We start from the raw sequence: 21,305 nt of genomic DNA on the forward strand, positions 1-21,305 counted from the left end.
TGAGGGAGGTAGATAGAAATGTCTGCAGAATGTTTCCATTTTCATGTCAGGTTGATGGTTTGGGGCTAAAAAGGGCATGGGATTAGAAGGGCTTCTAAGTATATTGGGGAGGAAGATGTGAAAAGTATAGCCTGCTCATCTAACATTTCAGCATTGGGAAGAAAGTTGAGAATAACAAAATCGAGTGAAATGGTAATTCTTGTACAGTTACAGCCTGAGATTGCATTATTCATCTTGACTGAGAGTGAAACTAGAAGGCCCTACAAGCAGAAACATGAGAAACACCTAGAATGTAACAGAATCAGACATTTGCTCTGCAGCTCATTCCAGCATTAGATTTGTTGGACATAACTTTCATGATTTCATTTGTTCATTATGATTTACGTGTTCATTTGTATTGCATTTTATTCTTTCCCATATAAGGCTTCTGCTCCCTTTGTTACATGAGCTTTTCCCATATTGGCTTATTCTCATTGAAGTTTTCATCTTGCCATTTTTCACTGTCATTTTCCTGTGCCATTCTATTCCTTCATTGTATTCTCTCTACAAATAAAATACTTGATGCATTTTCCTGTTTGGGTTTTTAAAAATATTTTGCATTAAATGGCTATAATTTTTGAATTAATTTGATTAATCTATTTATTTATTTTAGATTCATACAGAAAGTGTAAGGATGTAGTTTGCTGGGATATATTTATAGTATATATCCCCAGCAATGTCTTAAAAATTAATGATAAACTAAAAACCATCCACTCTCTGAGGTTACTGCTATGCAGATAGCATCTAGTCAAGAAGTGAGATGAGGGGATAACTTGCCAGATGATACATACTGCTATTTAGTTTATCAGTATTAATAAAGTCTTCAGACTGAAATTAGCCACAAAATTCTCTATACAATATTTTTAAAACTACATTTATTTGCATATATCTCATGTAACCTCTCAATATTAATAATAGCACCATTTAAAATATCTCCAGCAGCAGGTGTTTATGTGATTAAATTTTAGGGACTGCAGTAAAGTATTGATGCTAATTTTCCCAACTAGCAAAATTATCTGAGTCTGAATTACAGGCTTTGCTGTGGTAGAAGCACTCTGGAGATCTACCCAGAAAATGATGTACAGGGAGCAAAAGATTTTAATGATGTACTCCTGCATGAGCTAACGTGGCTGACTGACATATATTCTAAATTTAATAGGATCCCTGTAATTATTACATTATTGAAAGAAACAGCTTGCTTTTTCATGGCAATGTGAACAAAGATCACAGCACCTTCCCCCACCCATTGCACCAGTGTTTGCACTGGGAGGACGTGCTGTGCAGCAATGAATGTCCTGGCTGACTGGCTGAGACTGGGAGAAGCTCTGAATGTAGGCTGGGTACCAGCTTGCACAAGTTTACCACACCTTATCTTCAAATCAGTGTTGCATGACTGATCCTCTGCCTTTGTTTGCAATTACACATGCAGTCCCTGCAAAGAAATAACATACAAAACAGGTCTCTAATTGCTGGTTGTCTCATAAGCAATGAGCATCTGGATTCTTGCTTGTCACAACAGTGTGCAGTGACATTCTCAAAGTCAATTCCAAATTTTCTTGACCATGTTTGAGCTCTGACTATTTGGTGTATGCTCTCCAGCTTTGTGGCTGAGTGCTTCTTCTCCACTATTTCAAGGCCAGAACCAATTATATGTCACCAAGATACTCCAAGCTATTGTATGGTTTACACTAATATTTAGGCTTGGTTACAGCTGTTTATTTTCTCCTAATTTAAATATATGTGTTTTGCTGATATTTGTATCTCCCTGGTGGCCTGTTAAGATTGACAAGACAGCCTTGGCTGAGGCAGCAATGAGCTATTAATTGGCTGAAATTTTCTCTGCTTGAGTCTAGGACTCATTAGTTCCTGCCTTGTGATGCTTTTCTGGCTGACATCATCAGGTATGATGGTTTTACTGGGATACAGTAATACAAATGAACCAAGGTCTGCAAAACAGAATGTGCAAGCCACTGTTTTGCTATTTTACATTTCACTGCTAAAAAAAGAAAAAAAAAAAAGTAAAAGAATTTGAAGTATGTCTCAATAACCATGGAGAGCAGGAGCGTGTGTGCTCTGGTGATTTAGGGAGTCTGAATTTATTTAGGATCCTGAGTTATGACTAAAACCTGAATATTGTGATTAAGAGAGACAAGCACATCTTTATGAACTTGTTTGACTCTTCTGTGAATCACAGTAATTTTGACTTTCACACATCTCCCAAGTTTCTCAATGTGTTGCATACAAATTTATTCTCTCCTGTTATCCATTACTTTCTGTTCTTTTCATCAGTAATCCCCTAGTTCTTATATTTAAGAGAGACTAGCCAATCATTATCCAGGATAGGTGTGCACCATGGATTTATACAATGGCATAATGATATTTCCTATTTGGTCTTTTCTCTTTCTTGTTTTCCTCGGAAGGAAATGTAACACAGTCATTGTAGACAGTCATTCTCCCACTGTCTCACAGGAGTCTGTGATGTGCTGAAAGAGCTCTAACCCCAGTCACACCTAGAGCTTTGGTGGTCACCTTCTGTACTGAAACACAATGAGCACATCCTATGGCCAGTATTTCTAGACAATGAGAAACTGTCATTTAAAGAGTGAAAATGTAACACACATGCTAATTTTACATATTGCAGATGGCATTCCAGCTGAAAAAAGAAATCCTTGAACTGGGGTTATGAGGCTTTAATCAAAATGAGCCTCTCTTGTGGAATAATTCCAAGAACTGTAACTGTGAATTGTGTAATTATCACTGAGCTGATAATGTGTTGCTATATTCAACTTTGGCACTGTGTCAGTTTTTCCAGTGCTGGCTTTATCTTTTTTTTTTTTTTCTCAGCTATCTCTGTTGTACTTTGAAGAACATCTGTAAATTTCTAGTGTGTACATCTTTGTCATTTGAACACCCCATTTCATGTAGCCCTATTTTCTCACTACATTTTACTGTAGAGCTCCCAAGCACTTGAATTGCAATCACACTGGGAAGTCATCCCCCTAACATGCTACCTAATGACTAGAGCCTAACAGTGGTACCGTGCACTGTTATCTCCTGCTTCACCATTCTGTGTTTCAGTTGTGGAGCTTTGGAGTTCTTTGGTTTGATTTGTCACAGATGCCCTTCATTAATTTAACAGCTCACATCCCTGATGTTTGAGTTCTGGGAAAGATTAAACAGGGCCAAGGACTTCAAAGGTGATTGTCAACCACATTCCATTAACACTAATTTCCATTAACATTTGTCAGTTGAAAAACTATGTCAAAGCTTCTCTTGCTTGAGGCTTGACTCCATTGCTGCCCCGTGCCCAGCCCAGGTGAGGATGCAGAGGCTCTGTGGCAGTTCAGCTTTATGCTGACAGGTGCACACCTTGTACCTCACACTCACAGCTGCACGCCACAGCAGCCACTTGAGGCCTCCAGTGGGCACCTGGGTGGACTGAGAGCAGCTGGTGATTAGTTAAGTCAGGATGGCTGAATTTACTGCTTCCTCAACTCTTGCTTCCATTCTCCTACAGGTGAGTTTCACCCCTGCTTGTACCATGATGTTACATGCTCCTGACCCCTGACAGCTTCAGTCCACCAGACCAGCTCAAACTCAAAACAGAACTCATTTATGCTATAGCAACTCCAAAGCAAATAAATAACCTGACAGCATCAATATAAAATAGCTTCAGGATCCTACCAAGCTCTCTTGCCATAGCGTGCATTTCCTTATAAATTGACAGCAACATTGATGGTTCATAATCTCATTTTCTCTGCAATTCAAATTCATTAAATGATTCATCCATGTTCAAGAAACCAACTTCATGAGTTCCTAGACAAACCTGTTTTTGTCAGGTCACTGCTCTAAAGAAATTTCAGTGAAAACAGATGCATAATTTTAGCTGTTTCCTGAGAAATGAAACATCTCTATAGATTTATGTCCATGTGTTTGGTGATAGGTCAGTTGCTTTTTAGAATGGATCAGAGCAGCATTCCCCCAAGTAGGGTTTTCAATATATCATCCAGACACTGGTTTCTATCAAAATTCCAGGAAATTTACGTGCCAAATTTGCTTGACCTTGAACAGCAGCTTCCAGAGGGGTAAAAGAGGGACAGATAGAGAAAGATGGCAGGCAGCACAAACATACACATTTCAGTTCCAAAATGTAAATATATATATAAAGCATCTTCAACCAGAACTATCAGGATAAACAAAATTGATTAGAAAAATTAGTAACTACTACAAATGTTCCTGACCACAGACCAATGCCAACTCTTGAATAACATCCAGTGATTTAATTCCTATTGAGTTTCTGTTACATAGCAGATCTCTTAGGGTACAAACTCCATGAATCCATGCCTTGGAATCAGTTTCTTGGCTATACCAGAACTTTATTTTTATTTCACAGAATGAAAAGTAGAAAGAAGAAGAAGCAGGTATGCAAGGTTATTGGAAAATTGCACAAATTAAGGTATAAATTAAAGCCATCACAAATAAGCTTAGTAACTATTTCAAGACTTGCTTGGTAAAAAGTGATTTTCTGGTTTACCTGAGAGGTGTGTGTGGAGAGATTTATATTAAATCAAAATGTAAGTCTCAAATAAGGCTATACACATATCAGTTTGCGCCTAGCATTACTAGAAACTAGCCAAAGTTGGAGTGCCTCTGGTTTCCTGTGTGCACAAGGATGGTATTTCCACCTTCCAAAAACTGAAATAAAACATGAAAACATGATAGATTTCTAAGTCTTTGAACAAGCCACTGCACATGTGTTGTGACAGAAGTAGCTGCCAAATAACTTCAGCCAAAGTTTTCTCCAAGGCCCTTGCCCCATTGGCACCACTCAGGCACCACCCTCTGAAGAGAGAAGATGCCTGACTCAGTCACATACAACAGCAGCTGGTCTCTGCCAGGTTGGGACTGAACGAAGCCAGCTCCATCCCACCAGCTCCTGCTTCTGGCTCCCACGTCACAGGGGTTACAACCTCCTCATCTGGGTCACTTGGTACAGACTTTTACCAAGCACAGAGGTACCCTGCAAGTGGATAGACATCGGAGCAATGAGTAACTATTTGTTAGCTGATGAACACAGCAGCTAGGGCTCACACACTACCAGGCTGAGTGCTAATATGCCCTGCAGCAAAAAGCAGTGAGTGTCTGAGGAGCCAGTTGTCCTGGGCAAGGCAGGGAAGAGGCATCCCGAGCTGCTCCTTGTAGAAGTCTGACTCTCCCTGCTTCTTAGCTGCTGTGTTCTGAGCCTCTGCTTCTGTTCTCTTCTTATGGTTTAAGGACATCAGTAGACTTCCCCTCGAATCTCTGAGCTGCGGACTATTTCCATTCCAATAATCACACATGCCTGTGGCTTCCACTCATTTGTGTCGTGGCTTCAGCTCGAGCACTTCCTCACAGCTTCCTCTGGCAGACATAGCCACATCAGACCACAGCAAGAGCCTGAGCTGAGACCTGAGTCATGGGGTGACAAACCTCTAAACTTCTGTGTGGAGGCTGTGCAAGCCTTTTCCTAAGGGGTCATGTGTGGATGAGAGCCTGCAGGCAGCTGCCCTCGGTCAGACTGTCCCCAGAAGGACAAAAGGACCTGGGGTGAGTGACACCAGTGTGGGGCAGCTGCCTCAGCAGTGCTTTCCCACCCACTGTCATGCCCCACTCTGGTGGCTTGGACCCTCAATATCCCTCTCCCCACACTTGCTGTCATGCTCTGGTGTCAAGGAAAAACTTTGAGAGTGGCACAGCAATGCTCCAGGCTTGGGACACGAGGCTGGAAAGCTGTCAGGTGGAAAAGGGATGTTGGTCAACAGTGACTGAACATGAGCCAGGGTGTGCCCATGTGGCCAAGAAGGCCAATGGCATCCTGGCCTGGATCAGACACAGTGTGGCCAGCAGGAGCAGGGCAGGGATTGTCCCTCTGTACTCAGCACTGGTGAGGCCTCACCTCGAGAGCTGTGTCCAGTTCTGGGCCCCTCACCACAAGAAGGCCATTGAGGGGCTGGAGTGTATCCAGAGAAGGGCAACAGAGATGGGGAAGGGTCTGGAGCACAACTCAGGTGAGGAGCAGCTGAAGGAGCTGGGGCTATTTAGCCTGAAAAAAAAGGAGTTTCAGTTGAGACCTTATTGCTCACCACCATTCCCTGAAAGGATGCTATAGCCAGGCAGGAATTGTCCCAGCTAAGAAGTAACAGGATGAGAGGAAGCGGGCTCAAGTTGCACCAGCCGAGGCTTAGATTGGACAGTGAGAAAAATGTCTTTACAGAAAAGGTGGTCAGGCAGTGGAACAGGCTGGCCGGGGGAGTGGTGGAGTCACCATCCCTGAGGTGTTTAAAAGACACGCAGCTGTGGCACTCAGGGACACGGTTTAGTGCTGGACTTGCCAGTGCTGGACAAAGGGTCGGACTTTGTGATCTTGGAAGCCTTTTCCATCCTAAACACGTCTTTGATTTAATGTTGCCTCAGAGCTGGGCAGTGACTTCCATATTGGCCCTGTTTTTGCAGTGTTTTGTCATTTTACTTAGTTTTGCGCATTTTGTATATTTTTATTCCATTTTTGGCATAACGAGAGATTTTACTGCAGCACAGCCCGACTCCTGTGCAGCCTGACAGAAATCGGGAAGTTTATTTCTCAGATTAGGAGCAGAGGGAAGCGATTCCTGAGCAGTTCCCGCCCGCCCCGCCGTCCGCCCATCCGTCCGTCCGTCCGTCAACCGCGGAACCAACGCGGGCTGTGCGCGCTACCGCCGCCCGCTCCCCGTTGGCCCGGCCCGGCCTGGGCGGGAGGAGCGGGGCGGAGAATGGAGGCCGCGGCGGGGCGGGGAATGGAGGCCGTGGCGCGGAGTTCGGAGCGGGCCGGGGCCGCCATGCGGAGCCGCGCCGAGGTGGACGCCACGCTGCAGACGGCCAAGCTGAACCCGGCGGAGCTGCTGCCGGCCGTGCACTGCCTCAGCTTCGGCCCGCAGGCCGGCGGCGGCGAGTACTGCCTGCTGCAGCTGGAGCCGGGGCTCTGCGCCGAGCTGGAGGCGGGGCGCAGGTACGGTGGGCGCGGGGCTGTCCCGGACACGGGGCTGTGTCCGCACTTCTGTGTTCTTCTGATGCGGTGGGCGTAACTGCCCCTAAAATCCCTTAAACCTGTCTCAGTTACACTGGAAACGAAAAGCCATTTCCTTATAAGCAGCAATAAGCAGCATAAGAGGCGTGTTTTGTTTTTTTGGGGTTGTTTGTTTGTTTTTTTTGTTTTTTTTTTTCCTCTGTGTATGTGTGGTGTTTTAGTTTTTTTGTTGATTTGGGTTTTTTTTGTGGAAAGCTTTCTGCTGTGGAGACTTCTGAACAAAACTCAGAAGATGCTGGAATAGGCTCCCCAAAAAGTGGTCAGAGCACCAAGGCTGCCGCAGCTCAAGAAGCAATTGCTCAGCGCTCTCGGGCACCTGGTGTGATCCTTTGGGCAGTCCTGTGCCAGCCCAGGTGTGATCACCTGGTGTGATCCTTGTGGGTCACATCCAACTCGGGATATTCTATGATCAGAAATACAGGTTTAGAAAAGATATCATGCCTCTAAAAGAATTCTGCTGACTTTGAGATTTTCCTGTTAGAACTCTTGAGGCCTGATGGATGGCAGGGTGCCTATAAGTTAGAAAATTGCCAGGGAAGGATGTGCAGTATGGACATGCAAATTGGCAGGAAGGATGTGCCCGTCTATGCATGGGCATGGGGTAGGATGGTTATGTGACGCCCAACTCTGAACCAAGAGCAGGTTCTAGGCAAGGTTTTGATACTGTTTTAAATTTCTTCCTTTACTGCAATGCCAGTGACACAAGGAAAATCTTTGAAGTGATACAAAATGAGAAGTCCCTCTAAAGAAGGCAGTTCTCTGAGATGCATGTTAGTAAGCCATTCCTATTTCATGCAATACTGATGAAGTATTATCTGTTAGAGGCCTGAATCGTGTGGATCCCTTGGGACACAGCTGAGCTTTGTTCGTGCATGCAGGCTTTGGCAAACAAGAGAAGCATTGAATTGAATTGAATCTGAGCACTTAAGTTAGTGTTTGTAGCCTGGGAGGAACTGAATGTTCACCTGCCGTGCTCCTGCTTTGGTATTATCACGTCCTCATGCAGAATCTTTACTTCATCAAGTATGTGAGCTGAAGAGGGTGCTTTACATTGTCTCTTTGTCCAGAATTGTTCTAGAAGATTATTTTCTTTCCTGCTTGGAATTACTTGCAAGAAAATAGGTATTAATTATCTGAAGGGCTCTGCACAATAAACACAATTTCTGTTTGCTTTCTTGTTTCACAGTGGGCCAGCTTCAGTCCTCATTAAAGAACAACTCTAGTTTGTCATCTAATTTTTAAGATTAGTGAACTAGTTCACACATTATGCATCAGTTCAGCAGTGTTTTAGGGGGATTGAGAGAATTGGTGTATGACTATAGGCATTCAGTTGTGTTCTGCATGAAAACTTGGAATGCTTGTCTTTTGAGTTCCCTCACTAAAAGGAGAGGGAAAAACAAAGTCAATTAGATTAATTTACATTTTTTGGTGAACTGTGACTGCTGCTACCAAACAGAACTGCAGTTTGTAATTTCTTTACAAATGTATGAATGTGAGAAAATATCAAACAAGTTTAATAAGAGTTCATCCTGAAACAGAGGTAAAAATGCATCATTATTTCCACGTTGATTTTTTTTTTTCCAGCCTAATAATCCGTGGTGAAAAGGATGAACATGCAGTGTTGTGCAGCAAAGATAAAACTTATGACGTGAAAATAGCAGATACCTCAAATATGCTGCTGTTTGTTCCTGGTTGCAAAACTCCAGAGGAACTGAAAGCAGATCAGGCATCTTGTAATATTATTCATTCACAGGTATGTCTTTCAGGGTTTTATTTGTTTGTTTTAATTCTGTGCTTTCTTATTCTCTGTAATTTCTTGTATTTTGTCCAAGATGCATATGTGAAACCCAGCTGGCATTCAGTTGCCTAAACATAGACTTTTAATGCCATTTTAGACACCCTGTGGTATTGCTTAGCCACTATTGCAGGCTGCCACTGGAGAAAGGACGAGTCTCCTGTAGCTTCTTTGTGTATTGACCAGTTCCAGGAGGATGGATTTATAAATGTGCTTTTTATACAGGGCCATGCTATGCCTTAGGGTGTCCAAAATGGCTTTAGAACCTTTCTTCAGGCAGCTGAACTTTCTCTGTAATGCATGGTTATTATTTCAGAGAAGTTAAAACTGTGCTTTATTTTCATTGCACAGTAATTACTTGTGGTAGGTATTAAAAGCTTGCAAAGAAAATATAATTTCTCAGTGTTAGCAACTGTTTTTAAAGTAAGCTATTTACAGGTTGATTTTTAGGAGTGCTTTTCCCAAAAAGGAGATTTTACCATGTTGTATCTGAATACTATTTTTTAAATATAGAAATGTATTCTAAGGTGGCTCTTTCAATTAGTGTATCAAAATACTTGTCAAAGTGAATGATTTTAGAGTTCTCAGTTTAAGAATTCATTGTTCTCTGCTCTCCTGAAGCATAGTTAATAAAATTCTATTAAAAATAGCTAGGCAAACATTATTAGTTCATTATTTTCTGTAATGGACATAATGGCATCATTGAGGAATAATCCTACTTCAACATCAGTTCTTCCATGAGGTCTAATGAGCTAATGTAAAAAGTTAATTCAAGCTGAAGTAGATTAATGAGAAAGTAATATTCTTTCATATACTTTTTTTTTTTACTACATTTAATCGTTTCACTATTCCTGTGAAGTTACACATCATAGAAATGTGATTTGCTTAGGAACTATTTAAAAAGTTTTATTTCTAAGAGCTCTCAAAATTATATCAAAAAGGTAAGATGGTTCATTAACACTGCATATTGTGAAACATAGCAAAAGACACTATGTGTACTCAGTACTTTGGGGCTTCACTGCCCTTCACTTGCTGTCTTGGTGCTGATCTTTGTATCACTTTCACACTGATACAGCCAAAGCATCTGCCATTTTATTCACCTCACAGAGCTTATCTCAGGTTATGAGCTTTGGAATATTAATTAGAATTATTTATTTCCTTTTCTATGCAGAGTTACCAAAATGATCAGAAAACAACTTGGCAGGAAAAAAACCTAGCACTTAAGTAAATGCTAACTGACATGAAGCTTGGAAGTTTCTCAGGAAGTTGGTGTTTAGCTGAATTTTTTGCCAAGCCAGTTATGTAATAGATTAAAATTGACAGATTTCTGTGTATTAGAATTTGTATACAATTACTTCTATATATAGGTGGTTTTGCTTATAGTTGATTTAAATGGAAAATGATTTTAAAGCTTTAGTTGTTGTTTTTGTTTTTTTTTTTTTTCAATGGAGGACTTCTAAAATACCTCAAGTACTCCAGTAAAGCACTTAGGGTATTTTAAAGCACTGTCTAGAGGCTTTTTCATAGAAGCTGTTTTAACATGGGGCTGGTGATTGGGTCAGGAGTCACTAAGCTGGAGCCTGTTCTGCCTCTGCAATTCTATTCCCATTTCTGTTGGTTTGGTAAATAGTAGAAATGATGCTGAAAGGCCTCCAATAGTCTGGCCTCTTCCAAGAATCTTGCAGTAAGTCAAAGCTGTACCCTGTGAAGCATCTCAGGATTACTCTGAAAGTAAAGCTTTGGTAAGTCGGTGGTGTTGAATCAAGAACAGCCAAACTTCCTGTTGCACACTCCTCATTTTTGTGTTGACTCAGGGAGAGGAACAGAGATGTCTTGTCAGTTGTGTGCAAGTGTAGCTTTCTGTCCTTGTTACTGTCTGCTTTGCTTGAGCTTAGGACTATGACGATTCATTAAAAAGACCATGAAGTAGATCCCAGGCTTGGGAAGAAGTGGGGAAGATAGACACAGGTTAATACAGGAAGGCTTTTATGACAGTAACACAATTTACTGTTAAGGCAAAAAGCAGTTTCGAGGGGAATTGTGCAGAAATATATCCTGCGGTGGTTTCCTATCATTTGCAGGCAGAGTTGAGTTGTTACCTTTGTCTTATGCACTACAAAGATATATTTTATCAATCAAGTGTGGATTTTTATTCTTCATTGTCTGTACTATTTTTTTTTTATTGAAAACATTGCAATGATTGTTTTATCTTTAAAGTAATTACCCTATTAATAGTTACTTGTTTTCAATGACTGGGTTAACACTGCTTGCTGATAATTTTTGGTAAGCAGCTTTGAATCTAGATGCTACATTAAAATGTTTAAAGAGTTGCTGTTTTCTCTTGTAGATTGCTGGTTTCTCCAAGAACTATTGGGAATTAAGGAGATGTCGACCAAAACTGAAGAAACTGAGGGCGCTTTTAATGGAAGATCCATATGAAGGTCCTGATAGTCAGAAAGATCAGACGTCAACATTTTCAAAGGTAAATCAGCTGTGTAAATTGCTTTCTTGTAATTGGTAATGAGCAAATTAAAGTGAAGATACATCCTTAAGTAGAAAAATCCCTTTCCTCATATGATTCACAGTGCTTCTTTGAGTTAATTTTTTAACTCTTCTATTCTAAACAAGTTGATTGTTGCTAACACTTCTAGTGAGTACAGGTAAACAGCCTTTTTATTAGTTAAAATGAGGGACATGGAAGGACACTGGGCATTTCCCTTTTCCTGTAGGAAGTTTCTTGGAGCACAACCTTCAGAATCTTTTCTAAATTACTTGAGAGTAACATGACTGCTAAGGTATAGTGCAGCCTTTCCTTCTTTGTGTCTGCCATATATGAGGTCAGAGCACACCATGTGCAGATTGCTTGCTAATCAGTAATTGGTGATGACAAGGAGAAAAAGGGAGTTGAAGAGAGTAACAGGATTATCTAAGGTATGGAATAAGACACACTAAAAGAAGGAAAAACACAAATGAAATCCTGTCCTGCTGTCTTACAGTGTTTCCAGGAAATTCATTTTGGGACCTAAAGAGTAATGGGGAGACCTGGACTGTGCAGCATATGATCTCAGCTAAAAGGCTGATAGAAATTATGGGACTTTGTTAGTTTGGTTGGTTCTCCTTTTGACTTGAAGACCAAAAAGTAGTTGTTCCCAAGTATTTTATGCTGAGGCATGATTGAAGCTGACACCACCAAACCATCTGCATGTGTTTGGATGTGCAAACACAGATGTTACTTTTCTCTGGAGAAGAAGGATGCTTCTCTCTTCCCGGATGATTAACAGGCTGATTTCTGATCAGTTACAGAATCTTGCCCCCAGAATTGCCTACCTGTGCTGTTCTAGGCATAGCAGGACATACAGCAAAATAAGGGATGGCAAAGGTTCGAGGGCTTAAATTGTCTGAAAATTATAAGCATTGTCAAAGGCTAGCAACATGAAAGTCATATGAAATAGTGTTTATTCATAATATCGAGTATTATTAAAAGATGTCAGTGTCTCCCAAACATTAATGACTGATTTGAGGATTCATCACCATTTATTTTTGAAGGAGAATGCATTTCCTCTATGAGCTTACTGAGTAACAACAACTAGGTATATCTGATAAATGTAGACAAGTGTTAAACTTGCCTCTGGTGGAACTCCTCAATGAATCTGAAAGGTCTCCAGGGGAAAACTCTTTCCTGTGGGACTAATTTTCTCTGAAATCCCAAACAGTATATATGTAGTAATGATTTCCACTGTTTTGTTTGCTTACACTTAATATTTATTGTGTGCTGGGAATTAATTGGCCACCTTTAATCTGTTTGAAAACAAATTATTCATTTGTTTGTTTACTGTAAGCTTAGTCTCATGATTTTTCAGGACTGTATCATACACAGAGAACCTTAGCAGAAGAGCCATAAAGATCTATAGCACTGTAGGGAACCTGTTGCATTGTGTTTTGATTTAGCACACTAGAGGAAAGCTTAAAAATATATAGGCTAGTACTGAATTTTACTGTGAAATGACAGGGCATACTCAGATGATCACAGACATCTGATAAGAAAAAGAATAAGAAACATATTAAATACATTATCTGGAAGTTGCTGGTGTGGGCGTGGTGCAAGTCAACGCATTCCATTTTATGTTTGCAAGGGCAATGCAGCTGATAAAAGCATCAGAGCTGAGAGCAGTGATGTATTCAGAAAAGCTGTTGGGATTGCTGGGCTGGCCTCAAAGCAGAAATGTGTCCCAAGGACTTCTGTGCAAGGCATCTGAATGGCAACAATAAACTTCAAACACACATGCTGATTTGGGGATATTTTTGCTCTCAATTGCTAGCAGTGTGGTTTTTTTCAGTATTGTATGATAGGGTCATCCCTCATTGACATACTGATGGGAGCTTGGCTTGGTGATAGGAACAGTATGTTCCAATCATCTGATAGGAATAGCATAGCAGGAAGTGGAGGCCTTTCTGTATTTATTAAGTGTTTTTTTAACATGTGAATGTTCCATATTTAGTGTTGGTTTGTTCCATTTGTGTTCTCATAGTCTGATAGATCTTAATCCAATACTTAATCCAATGTTTTTTTTCTGATAGGAAATATTCTTGAGCTATAATCAACAGAACTTTAACATTAGAGTTGATATAAAAGGCTCTACTGTGAATAAAGGAATAGGTGTACTATTTCCAGTGCACTGATGTCTGGTATTTCTTCTATTTACTTCACTCCTCATGATAACTTCTGATCCAGCCACACCTTCATAAACCCATCACCACAGCCCCTTCCCATCTCACCACAGAAGCGTTCTGCAGGGAGGTGTTTGTGTTCTGGCTGGGTCTGTGCTGTGCGTGTGCCAACTCAATTGGGAGACACCAAAACACAACATGTAACTGTTGAGGTGATGGTGGAGGAGACTTTCCCTCAGTGGAGGTACTAAGTGCAGGTTCTGACTTCTGTCCAAAAGTGATATGTGATTTTTGCTTTGCCTTTACTTTGAATCTCACAGATTAAAATATGTGATTTCAGAAAAGCCAGAACACATTCACTTTTTATTCTTGCTGGGATAAGAATCTTCTTATTCTTTACTTGCAAGGTCTACTTGTGCTAGTTTGACATTCTGGAAATATAGGTATATTACCTAGATCTGGTACAAAACTTTTCCTGTAGTTAGACTGCCTTTTATATTGAATAACCCTTTGAGAAAATGTTTTAAGTTACAAGAAGAGTTTCAGAGAATGTGGCAAACCTTAGAAAATTCCGTCTGGGGGAAAAAACATCTGTCTTAAGTCTTTCCTTCATTATAGCTTATAATGCATTTAGTATGGTCACTGAAGCAAAGAAGAAGTAAAAAAACCTCTTTTATTTCCTTTATTTTTCCCTTGTTGCAGTATACAACAGAAGATTTGTTAAATCTGATTCAAGCAAGTGAGGAAGAAATACTCCACCAATTGCAGGTCATAGATGCCTGCAAAATCGAAGGTATTTGTATCTAAAGAATATTCTTACCTATGAGGAAATAACCCTCCTATTTTCCCCAAAATACATGTCTCCCTTTTTTAAGGCCTATTCTATATCCTTGTCTTTCAAGGTGCAAATTGCTTTAAAGTTCTAAGACTTGTTCCCATAGATCCATGTCCTCTGCTGCTGTGAATCTGCTCAGAAGGATGAAGCTGAGCAGGCACTGCCAGTCTCTCTCTTTCAGGATAACTCCTTTGCTGCTACAAACACTGGCCTCAGAGTATCCCACCCACAGCATGAATATTTTTTTAGCTGGTCACCCTCTTCATGAAGGAGTGGGTGCTGCTTTCTGTAGTTCTAGAGGCAAAAATAGCTGATTCTTAGGTAGCCCTATCCTTTTCATAGTTCTTTCTTCCTCCTGGACTTGGTTTATGTCAGTGTCTTCCTACCACGTGAGGGAAGGCTGGAGCAATGCCTCACCTTGGGACAGGTCCTATTCATCCTTTACTTGGCCATGCCCAAACATTCAGTAGAACACAAGTTGATGGCAGTCCTAGAGTCATCTGGATTTCTGGATTTTTGTGAAATTCTCTGGACCTGAGCTGTTGCTTTGCAGAGCCAGTGCAGCCCATCCTGTTCATGCAGTTCTGTTCCTCAACTAAGCATTAGTTCTTCCACATCTTGGAGTGATATTTTCAGTGTCTTTGTATCTGTGGCGGTTAAAGAAGTACTGAAGAATTCCAAACAGTTGAGATAATTAAGTTTCATTCTCCTTTACATATGCTCCTATTATTTAGTTCCTTTTCTGAGCTTTTAATCCTGAAAAGAACACAGTGGTACTGCATATTATAAAGGTGTGACCTGAATGTCCAGACTCCAGTAATGTATCTTAATGGCAACAGAATTGAGGTGTTAATGTTTTCCTTCTAACAGTGTTCTGTGGTGCTCTGTTTGGCAGGATATTGGAGAATTCTAGACTTTGACTATGAGATGAAACTCTTGAATCATGTGACTCAGCTAATAGACTCAGAGTCCTGGCCTTTGAGTAAGGTTCCTCTCTGTGCCTGCCTTGAAGAACTTGGATCTCTAGAACCCAGGTAAACAATTATTTTAGTACTTAAAATTGCCTACATTCATTATTAACTATGTGCAATTACAGTACTTGTTAACTGTCTATTAGAATTATAGTCTTGCAAATCTGGATTCTACTTACTGTGATATAAATGATACATTTTCTTTGTTTCTAAAAATACTCAAGGGAATTTTTAGACAGGTTAGTAAACTGATTTTAGTGTTTATTGTTAGTATTTTCATTGATCCACAGTAGAAACATTACTGCTCAGTTGTAAATGATGGAAGGAGCATGTACTTAAGTTGTAAATTGCTCAGCATCTTGAAATAGCTGTTCTGATGCTATAGCTAGCCAAAAATGTTTGGTTTACCTGTTGCATACTAGCTGAGAGGGGGTATGTTTTCTGGTGTAATTCAAAAGTACCATTCAAAGAAAGTCTTAAGTTTACAATATGTTGCATTTTCCATTTAATTGCCTTTTGGCTCAAAAAGATATCTGCAGTTAGGCTATAATTGATGACAGAGCTTCAGAAAATTGCCTATTATTCAGTAAGGGATAATTAATTGCCAGATTTTTGACTTGCATCATAGGATCATTCAGACTGGTAAAAAACATTAGGATCATTGAGTCCTACCATTACCACACCACTGCCAAGTCCAGGACTGAACCATGTCCCTAAGTGCCACATCTACGCGTCTTTTAAACACCGCCAGGGATGGTGACTCCACCACTCCCCTGGGCAGCCAGTTCCAGTGCTTGAGAATGCTTTCCATGAAGCAATCTTTCTTATATCCAATCTAAATATGTCAGGCCATTTCTTCTGATCCTGTCACTTGTTACCTGGGGGGGAAGAGACTGACCCCCACTGGCTACAGCCTCCTTTGAGGGAGTTGTAGGGAGTGATAAGGTCTCCCCTGAGCCTCCTGTTCTCCAGGCCAAACACCCCCAGCTCCCTCAGCTGCTCCTCACCTGAGTTGTGCTCCAGACCCTTCCCCAGCTCTGTTGCCCTTCTCTGGACACACTCCAGCCTCTCAATGGCCTTCAGTTCTGGTCTGAGGGACCCAGAACTGGACACAGGATTTGAGGTGCAGCCTCACCAGTGCTGAGGGGAACAATCCCTGCCCTGGTCCTGCTGGCCACACTTGCTGTTACAATTCTTTCTCATTGGAAAAAAAAGATATTGCAAGAGTCTATTCCTTATTTCCCTTACAAATTTTAGTCTTTGCTAGTTATAACTAGATCGTGGTAGAGACTTTTGGGGGAGATCCTTCTCTCTCATCTATTTTTTACCAGTTTCTTCATTTCACCCACAAAAATGTGTCTCATCATCTGTTCTCTTCAGTTTATTTTCTTCTCCATATCTGTTTCTTAATCTTCTTGGTAACTGTTTTGGTAGTGTCCTAGTAAACACTAGTATTAGAACATGTTTTCTGATTTATTTTTTTTTTTCCAGAGAGATGATAGAACACGTTCTTTTAAGCTATGGCAGGAAATATGTTGATGATGGTAAGTTTGGGAAAGATAACATGGTTTAACTTTGCATAAAAGAAATAGTTCTTAGTGAGGAAATGTAGGTTTTTGAAGAACGGCCCAAAAAAATTACTCTGCTGCAGTGCAAAAGAGAGAGGGAGGAGGGAGCAAACTGGCTAAAAATCAGTACAGTTGTTAAAGGAAGTTTCATAGGTAAAAAAGGCTATTAAACTGTACAAACCAATTGTAAACAGAGGTACTGGAACTGATTTATTAGGTGTGTACAAGCCATAATTTTGTGACTAAAGAGAGCTCACTAGTAAAATTTAGATGGCATCTCTCTTTAGATACCCTAGAAGATCTCAGATATTTAAGTAATTAATTGTGCTATTATGAGTAGTCAATGGCATGAATTCAGCTTGCCTGGAGTAGGTATCTGCCTGTGATCTCTTGAACTGCACCACAAGATCTGCTGGTTGTAGGGATTAGATTTGCATTGTCCATCTCATACACAAATACAATACTGCACTGCTGTAATTCGGTCTGAATTCTTCCCCACAGTGGCTTTCATCTCACCTTTGGCTGAAGCAGGAGTTGCACTCAACCTTAAAGAACATAAGGAAGTCATTGGAGTGACAACAGACTCTTGTCGTAGCGTATTTAGGCAGTTTGCACAAGGAACAAGTCTGAATTACAGAGGTGGCTGAAACAATAGAAGGAAGTGTTTATACCTGATTTGGGTCAGAAATTTTAGCCAAGTCAGTGTGAGAGAAAATGAAATCTCATCTCTTCATGATCTCATAAGGGTGATTAAAGAAGTGAAAGTTTTGTTTACAAGCCATTCAGAAATAGGAGGAACAGTATACTGAAAGGGGAAAACATGGAGGGCAAGCACATTTATTGATACAAATTAATACTGTAGTTGGGACAGTACTGCTGTATTCTGCCTGATTTGTTCCTGAGAATGAGAAGATACCATAATTTATCCAAATTAATACCAAGTCAAATTGCTTCCCAAGGGAAAAAAAAAAAGGATGCTTGGTGTATAGAAGACTGTAGAACAGAATGGAAATACAAGGCTGTTCTTTTATCAAAAGGCAAGAACCCAAGATAACCTAGTTTTTGCTTCTCTGCAGGGGAGGTTTTCTTTGAAATGCATGAAGATAAAATATGCAGAGCTATAGCACAAATGCTTTTGCAAAATGCAGTTAAATTCAATCTATCAGAGTTTGAAGAAGTCTGGCAACAGAGTGTCCCTGAGGGGATGACAACAAGGCTTGATCAGCTTCAGGTAAACACGTAAAGAAGGATGGATTATTTTGTGAATGGGCTGTAACTGACTTGTGTCATATATAGATTTTAGCCATTATTGGGTATTGTGTTGTTTCTGTTAGCTTTTGAATTCAAGTATGCTTTATGATATCCTCAATGAGCACCAGTAGTCTGGAATCATAATTCAGGTTTCTGTAACTAAGGCACGTTTCACTGTTTGAAGAAAGGTTGCAGCTATAATTTACGACTTGCAAATGTGACTGGAACAGAAGCTGAAGCTGTTGTTGAATAGATGGTAGTGACAGCCAGTAGAGTAGCAAACACTCCTGGAATCCTTTTGCTTAAAGCAGGCAGAGAGATGTTGGAACCCAATGGATTCTCCCTTCCTTCTTATCATAGAAGAAATGATAAATACTGCCTGTAAAACAATGCCTTTATGATACTTACTTCTTCACTTTGCCTCTGGTAGTGCAGTTCTGGAAGGCTTTGGATCTGCAAAGAGAAACTTGCATGGGATGTTGTCAGAAAGAAGGAAGTTTAATTGTTCTGTCAGTACTTTTTATTTCATTTCTGATGGTGTTCTGCAGGGCTTGGCTCTTGTGGATAGAAGTTTAAGACCAGAGACCATCTTTCTGCTGAAAGTAGAAGACTTACCTGAAGACAATCAGGAAAGATTCAACAGCTTATTTGGCATACGGGAAAAGTGGACAGAAGTGGATATTACCCCTTATATACAGTAAGGATGTATTTATTTTTATTAAAACATAATTAGTACCATATTCTTCTCTTTTTGTATAGCTGGCTTCTGATGAGCCATCACTGCCTCAGTGATACTCTATACTTTGCATTTTAAGTTTAGTGGATTCTTTATGAATAGAATACCCACCTCTGGGATCTGTAACTCTCTTTTTTGGACTTAAATGTGTGTAAGAAGTTGATCCTAGTGGGTTTAAATGGGTGATAACTCTCATTTGATTAAAGCAGACAATTCAAAGGCTAAACTTGCTGACATTTACTCTATATTTACAACACTAGAACTAAAAAGCAATAGTGCTTCCTGTACTGCATCTGTTGTTCCTTTGGTAGTTAAGACTTACAACTGCACATTATCTGGAATGTCCAGCTGTGATATATGTGAGAAGATGTTGATGCTGTCCCAGAGGTAACTGCATCAATCCTTTATGAGTGACTCTAAATTTCCTGTAATATAACTGAATTGTTCAGAGCTAGCTAGATTGAAAACTCTGTTAGAGAACAGTAATAATAAAACTCTGCCTAAAACCCCAAATTCTTTTTCTGAAGTAAGTAGTGTAGTTTTGCCTAGTGTGTAAATGTCAAGGTAAGTTCTAAACTTGAGGTAATTTAAAGCATTATGTGACAGTTACAGTAGTTCTGTTTTTTTTTTTCTAACATCCAAATCCAGTTTATTGTTGTAGTTAAAAATGTTTTAGATTAATTTTGTATGATAGTATCTCTAAATGCCAATGTCCTGTGCTTGATTTCCTCTGTAGAGACTTGTGTGCAGAGAAGCAGACTGTTGGTGCTCTTCTGACAAAATATGCTCGCTCCTCAATGCTGAATGGTGTTAAAGTTTATAATTCTAGAAGACCCATCTCATAACAAGTATTGTTTGAAGAACTGAGGATACTGAATGTAGTAACAGTGAATGTTACTTGCTGCTGCCTTCTGGGGAAAAGAGTGGCCAACCATCATTATACAGCTACTTGAATATGTTGTGTTCTGTGCTCAGCTAAGGAGAGTGTGAGGACACTTGTGGCCTCTGAGGAATGATATTCAGCTCACCTTCCTTTGCCAGCCTTCTTTGCCAGCCTTTCTTTTCCCAACTTCTACTTCTTGAATACACGTAATCTGTTTATCCATAAGTCTGAAATGAATATTAAAAACCTTCTTGATAATAATTCAATGAATTCAATTGAATAGCAAAACAGAAATTTTAGTCTTCTGCCCATTATTGGCCATTCTTAAAGATTAAGATTTCAATGCAGTGTTCACATTTTGAATAGCAAAAGACTCATCAAGCTCATGAACAAATCATTCCCCACTGAGACTACATCAGTCTTGATTTTGAAAATGGGTTCCTTTTAAGGTCATGTCTATGAACAACATCAGCACCTGACACTTTAATACTTGGCAGAATGGCCTTATATATATTACCAAAAAAAACCCTAATTGCAGTGAAGTGTGAATATAAGACAGAGTAGTTGGATGTTGTGTTACAAATTTCCTATAAACTGTCATTAAAATGTAGCTGAGGTAAAACTAATGCTTTACTGACAACTACTTGTGCTTTTTTAAAAGATCCTACAAAACATTGTAGTACAATTATTTTTTAAAATTTTGTTAGGGCAAATGACAGCACATAGAAATTGTGCCTTACAGTTTTGTAATGATAATACTGTTTTATATAAATGAAACATTCTGTTTTGATGATACTGCCATGAAGTGGTGTACCCGAGATGGTAATTTTGTAATCATTAAAAAAGATTGTTTGCATGTCAGTAAACCAGAGTTTCATATTAGATCGTTTTCAGATTTATATTTTAAGCTTAACAGTCGTTGGTTATTTGATACAAAAAGTATTCTTTCCATCAGACTCAGATGTGAGGTAGGAAATACCTTGGAACTGCCAACATTTCAGCTGTAGAGTGAGTGGGGAGAGTAGAGAAACTCCTCCTTAATCAAACGTAACTCAAGATGCACACTGTGTGCATACTTGGAATTTGGTACAGATAAAAAGCTGAATAAAAGCTTCTTCCTGAGCTCTGTTTATTGTTGCCCAGTGCTGCAAGGTCAGTGTCCTTTGCTGCACATTGTCGATGCAGGGCTGTGGTGTTTGACCAGCTGTGTGATGTAGAAGGGCTCTCTGCTGGGAAGGACTGCCTTGTTTGCTGTCTGGTTCCAGCAGCTCCGGTCCCCCAACAGCAGCAGCAGGTTCACTCCCAGAGATCAATGGTTGTATGAACAGAAAAGCCTTGGAAATTCCTTCCTTTGCATCACAGAAGGCCCCTTAGTTGAAATATGCAACACAATTGATACTTTTATATTTGTGCTCCAAGTTTGTATTTACATAGGTGTTTCTTTGTAAAACAAAAAA

At 40.1% G+C, this 21,305-nt stretch overlaps 1 protein-coding gene across 1 annotated transcript; it reads left to right on the forward strand.

Moving 5' to 3' along the window:
- The first annotated feature begins 6,827 nt into the window (after positions 1–6,827).
- DSCC1 (DNA replication and sister chromatid cohesion 1) lies at positions 6,828–21,272 on the forward strand. The gene is made up of 9 exons (XM_058030546.1): positions 6,828–7,063; positions 8,726–8,894; positions 11,284–11,418; positions 14,307–14,397; positions 15,335–15,473; positions 16,902–16,954; positions 18,055–18,209; positions 18,778–18,926; positions 19,702–21,272. Exons 1-9 carry the CDS (start codon positions 6,828–6,830, stop codon positions 19,808–19,810), a joined length of 1,236 nt encoding a protein of 411 aa, XP_057886529.1. The 3' UTR covers positions 19,811–21,272.
- Positions 21,273–21,305: the final 33 nt, after the last annotated feature.

The sequence above is a fragment of the Melospiza georgiana genome, chromosome 1, assembly GCF_028018845.1.
Source record: "Melospiza georgiana isolate bMelGeo1 chromosome 1, bMelGeo1.pri, whole genome shotgun sequence".
Classification (NCBI taxonomy): domain Eukaryota; kingdom Metazoa; phylum Chordata; class Aves; order Passeriformes; family Passerellidae; genus Melospiza; species Melospiza georgiana.

What these genes read in the sequence shown, in the direction of transcription:
- DSCC1 (XM_058030546.1), top strand. Translation starts at nt 6,828, where the DNA reads ATGGAGGCCGCGGCGGGGCGGGGAATGGAGGCCGTGGCGCGGAGTTCG. An exon ending in AGATGCCTGCAAAATCGAAG is followed by an intron (nt 14,398 to 15,334) that starts GTATTTGTATCT and finishes TCTGTTTGGCAG; the next exon opens with GATATTGGAGAATTCTAGAC. An exon ending in CTTGGATCTCTAGAACCCAG is followed by an intron (nt 15,474 to 16,901) that starts GTAAACAATTAT and finishes TTTTTTTTCCAG; the next exon opens with AGAGATGATAGAACACGTTC.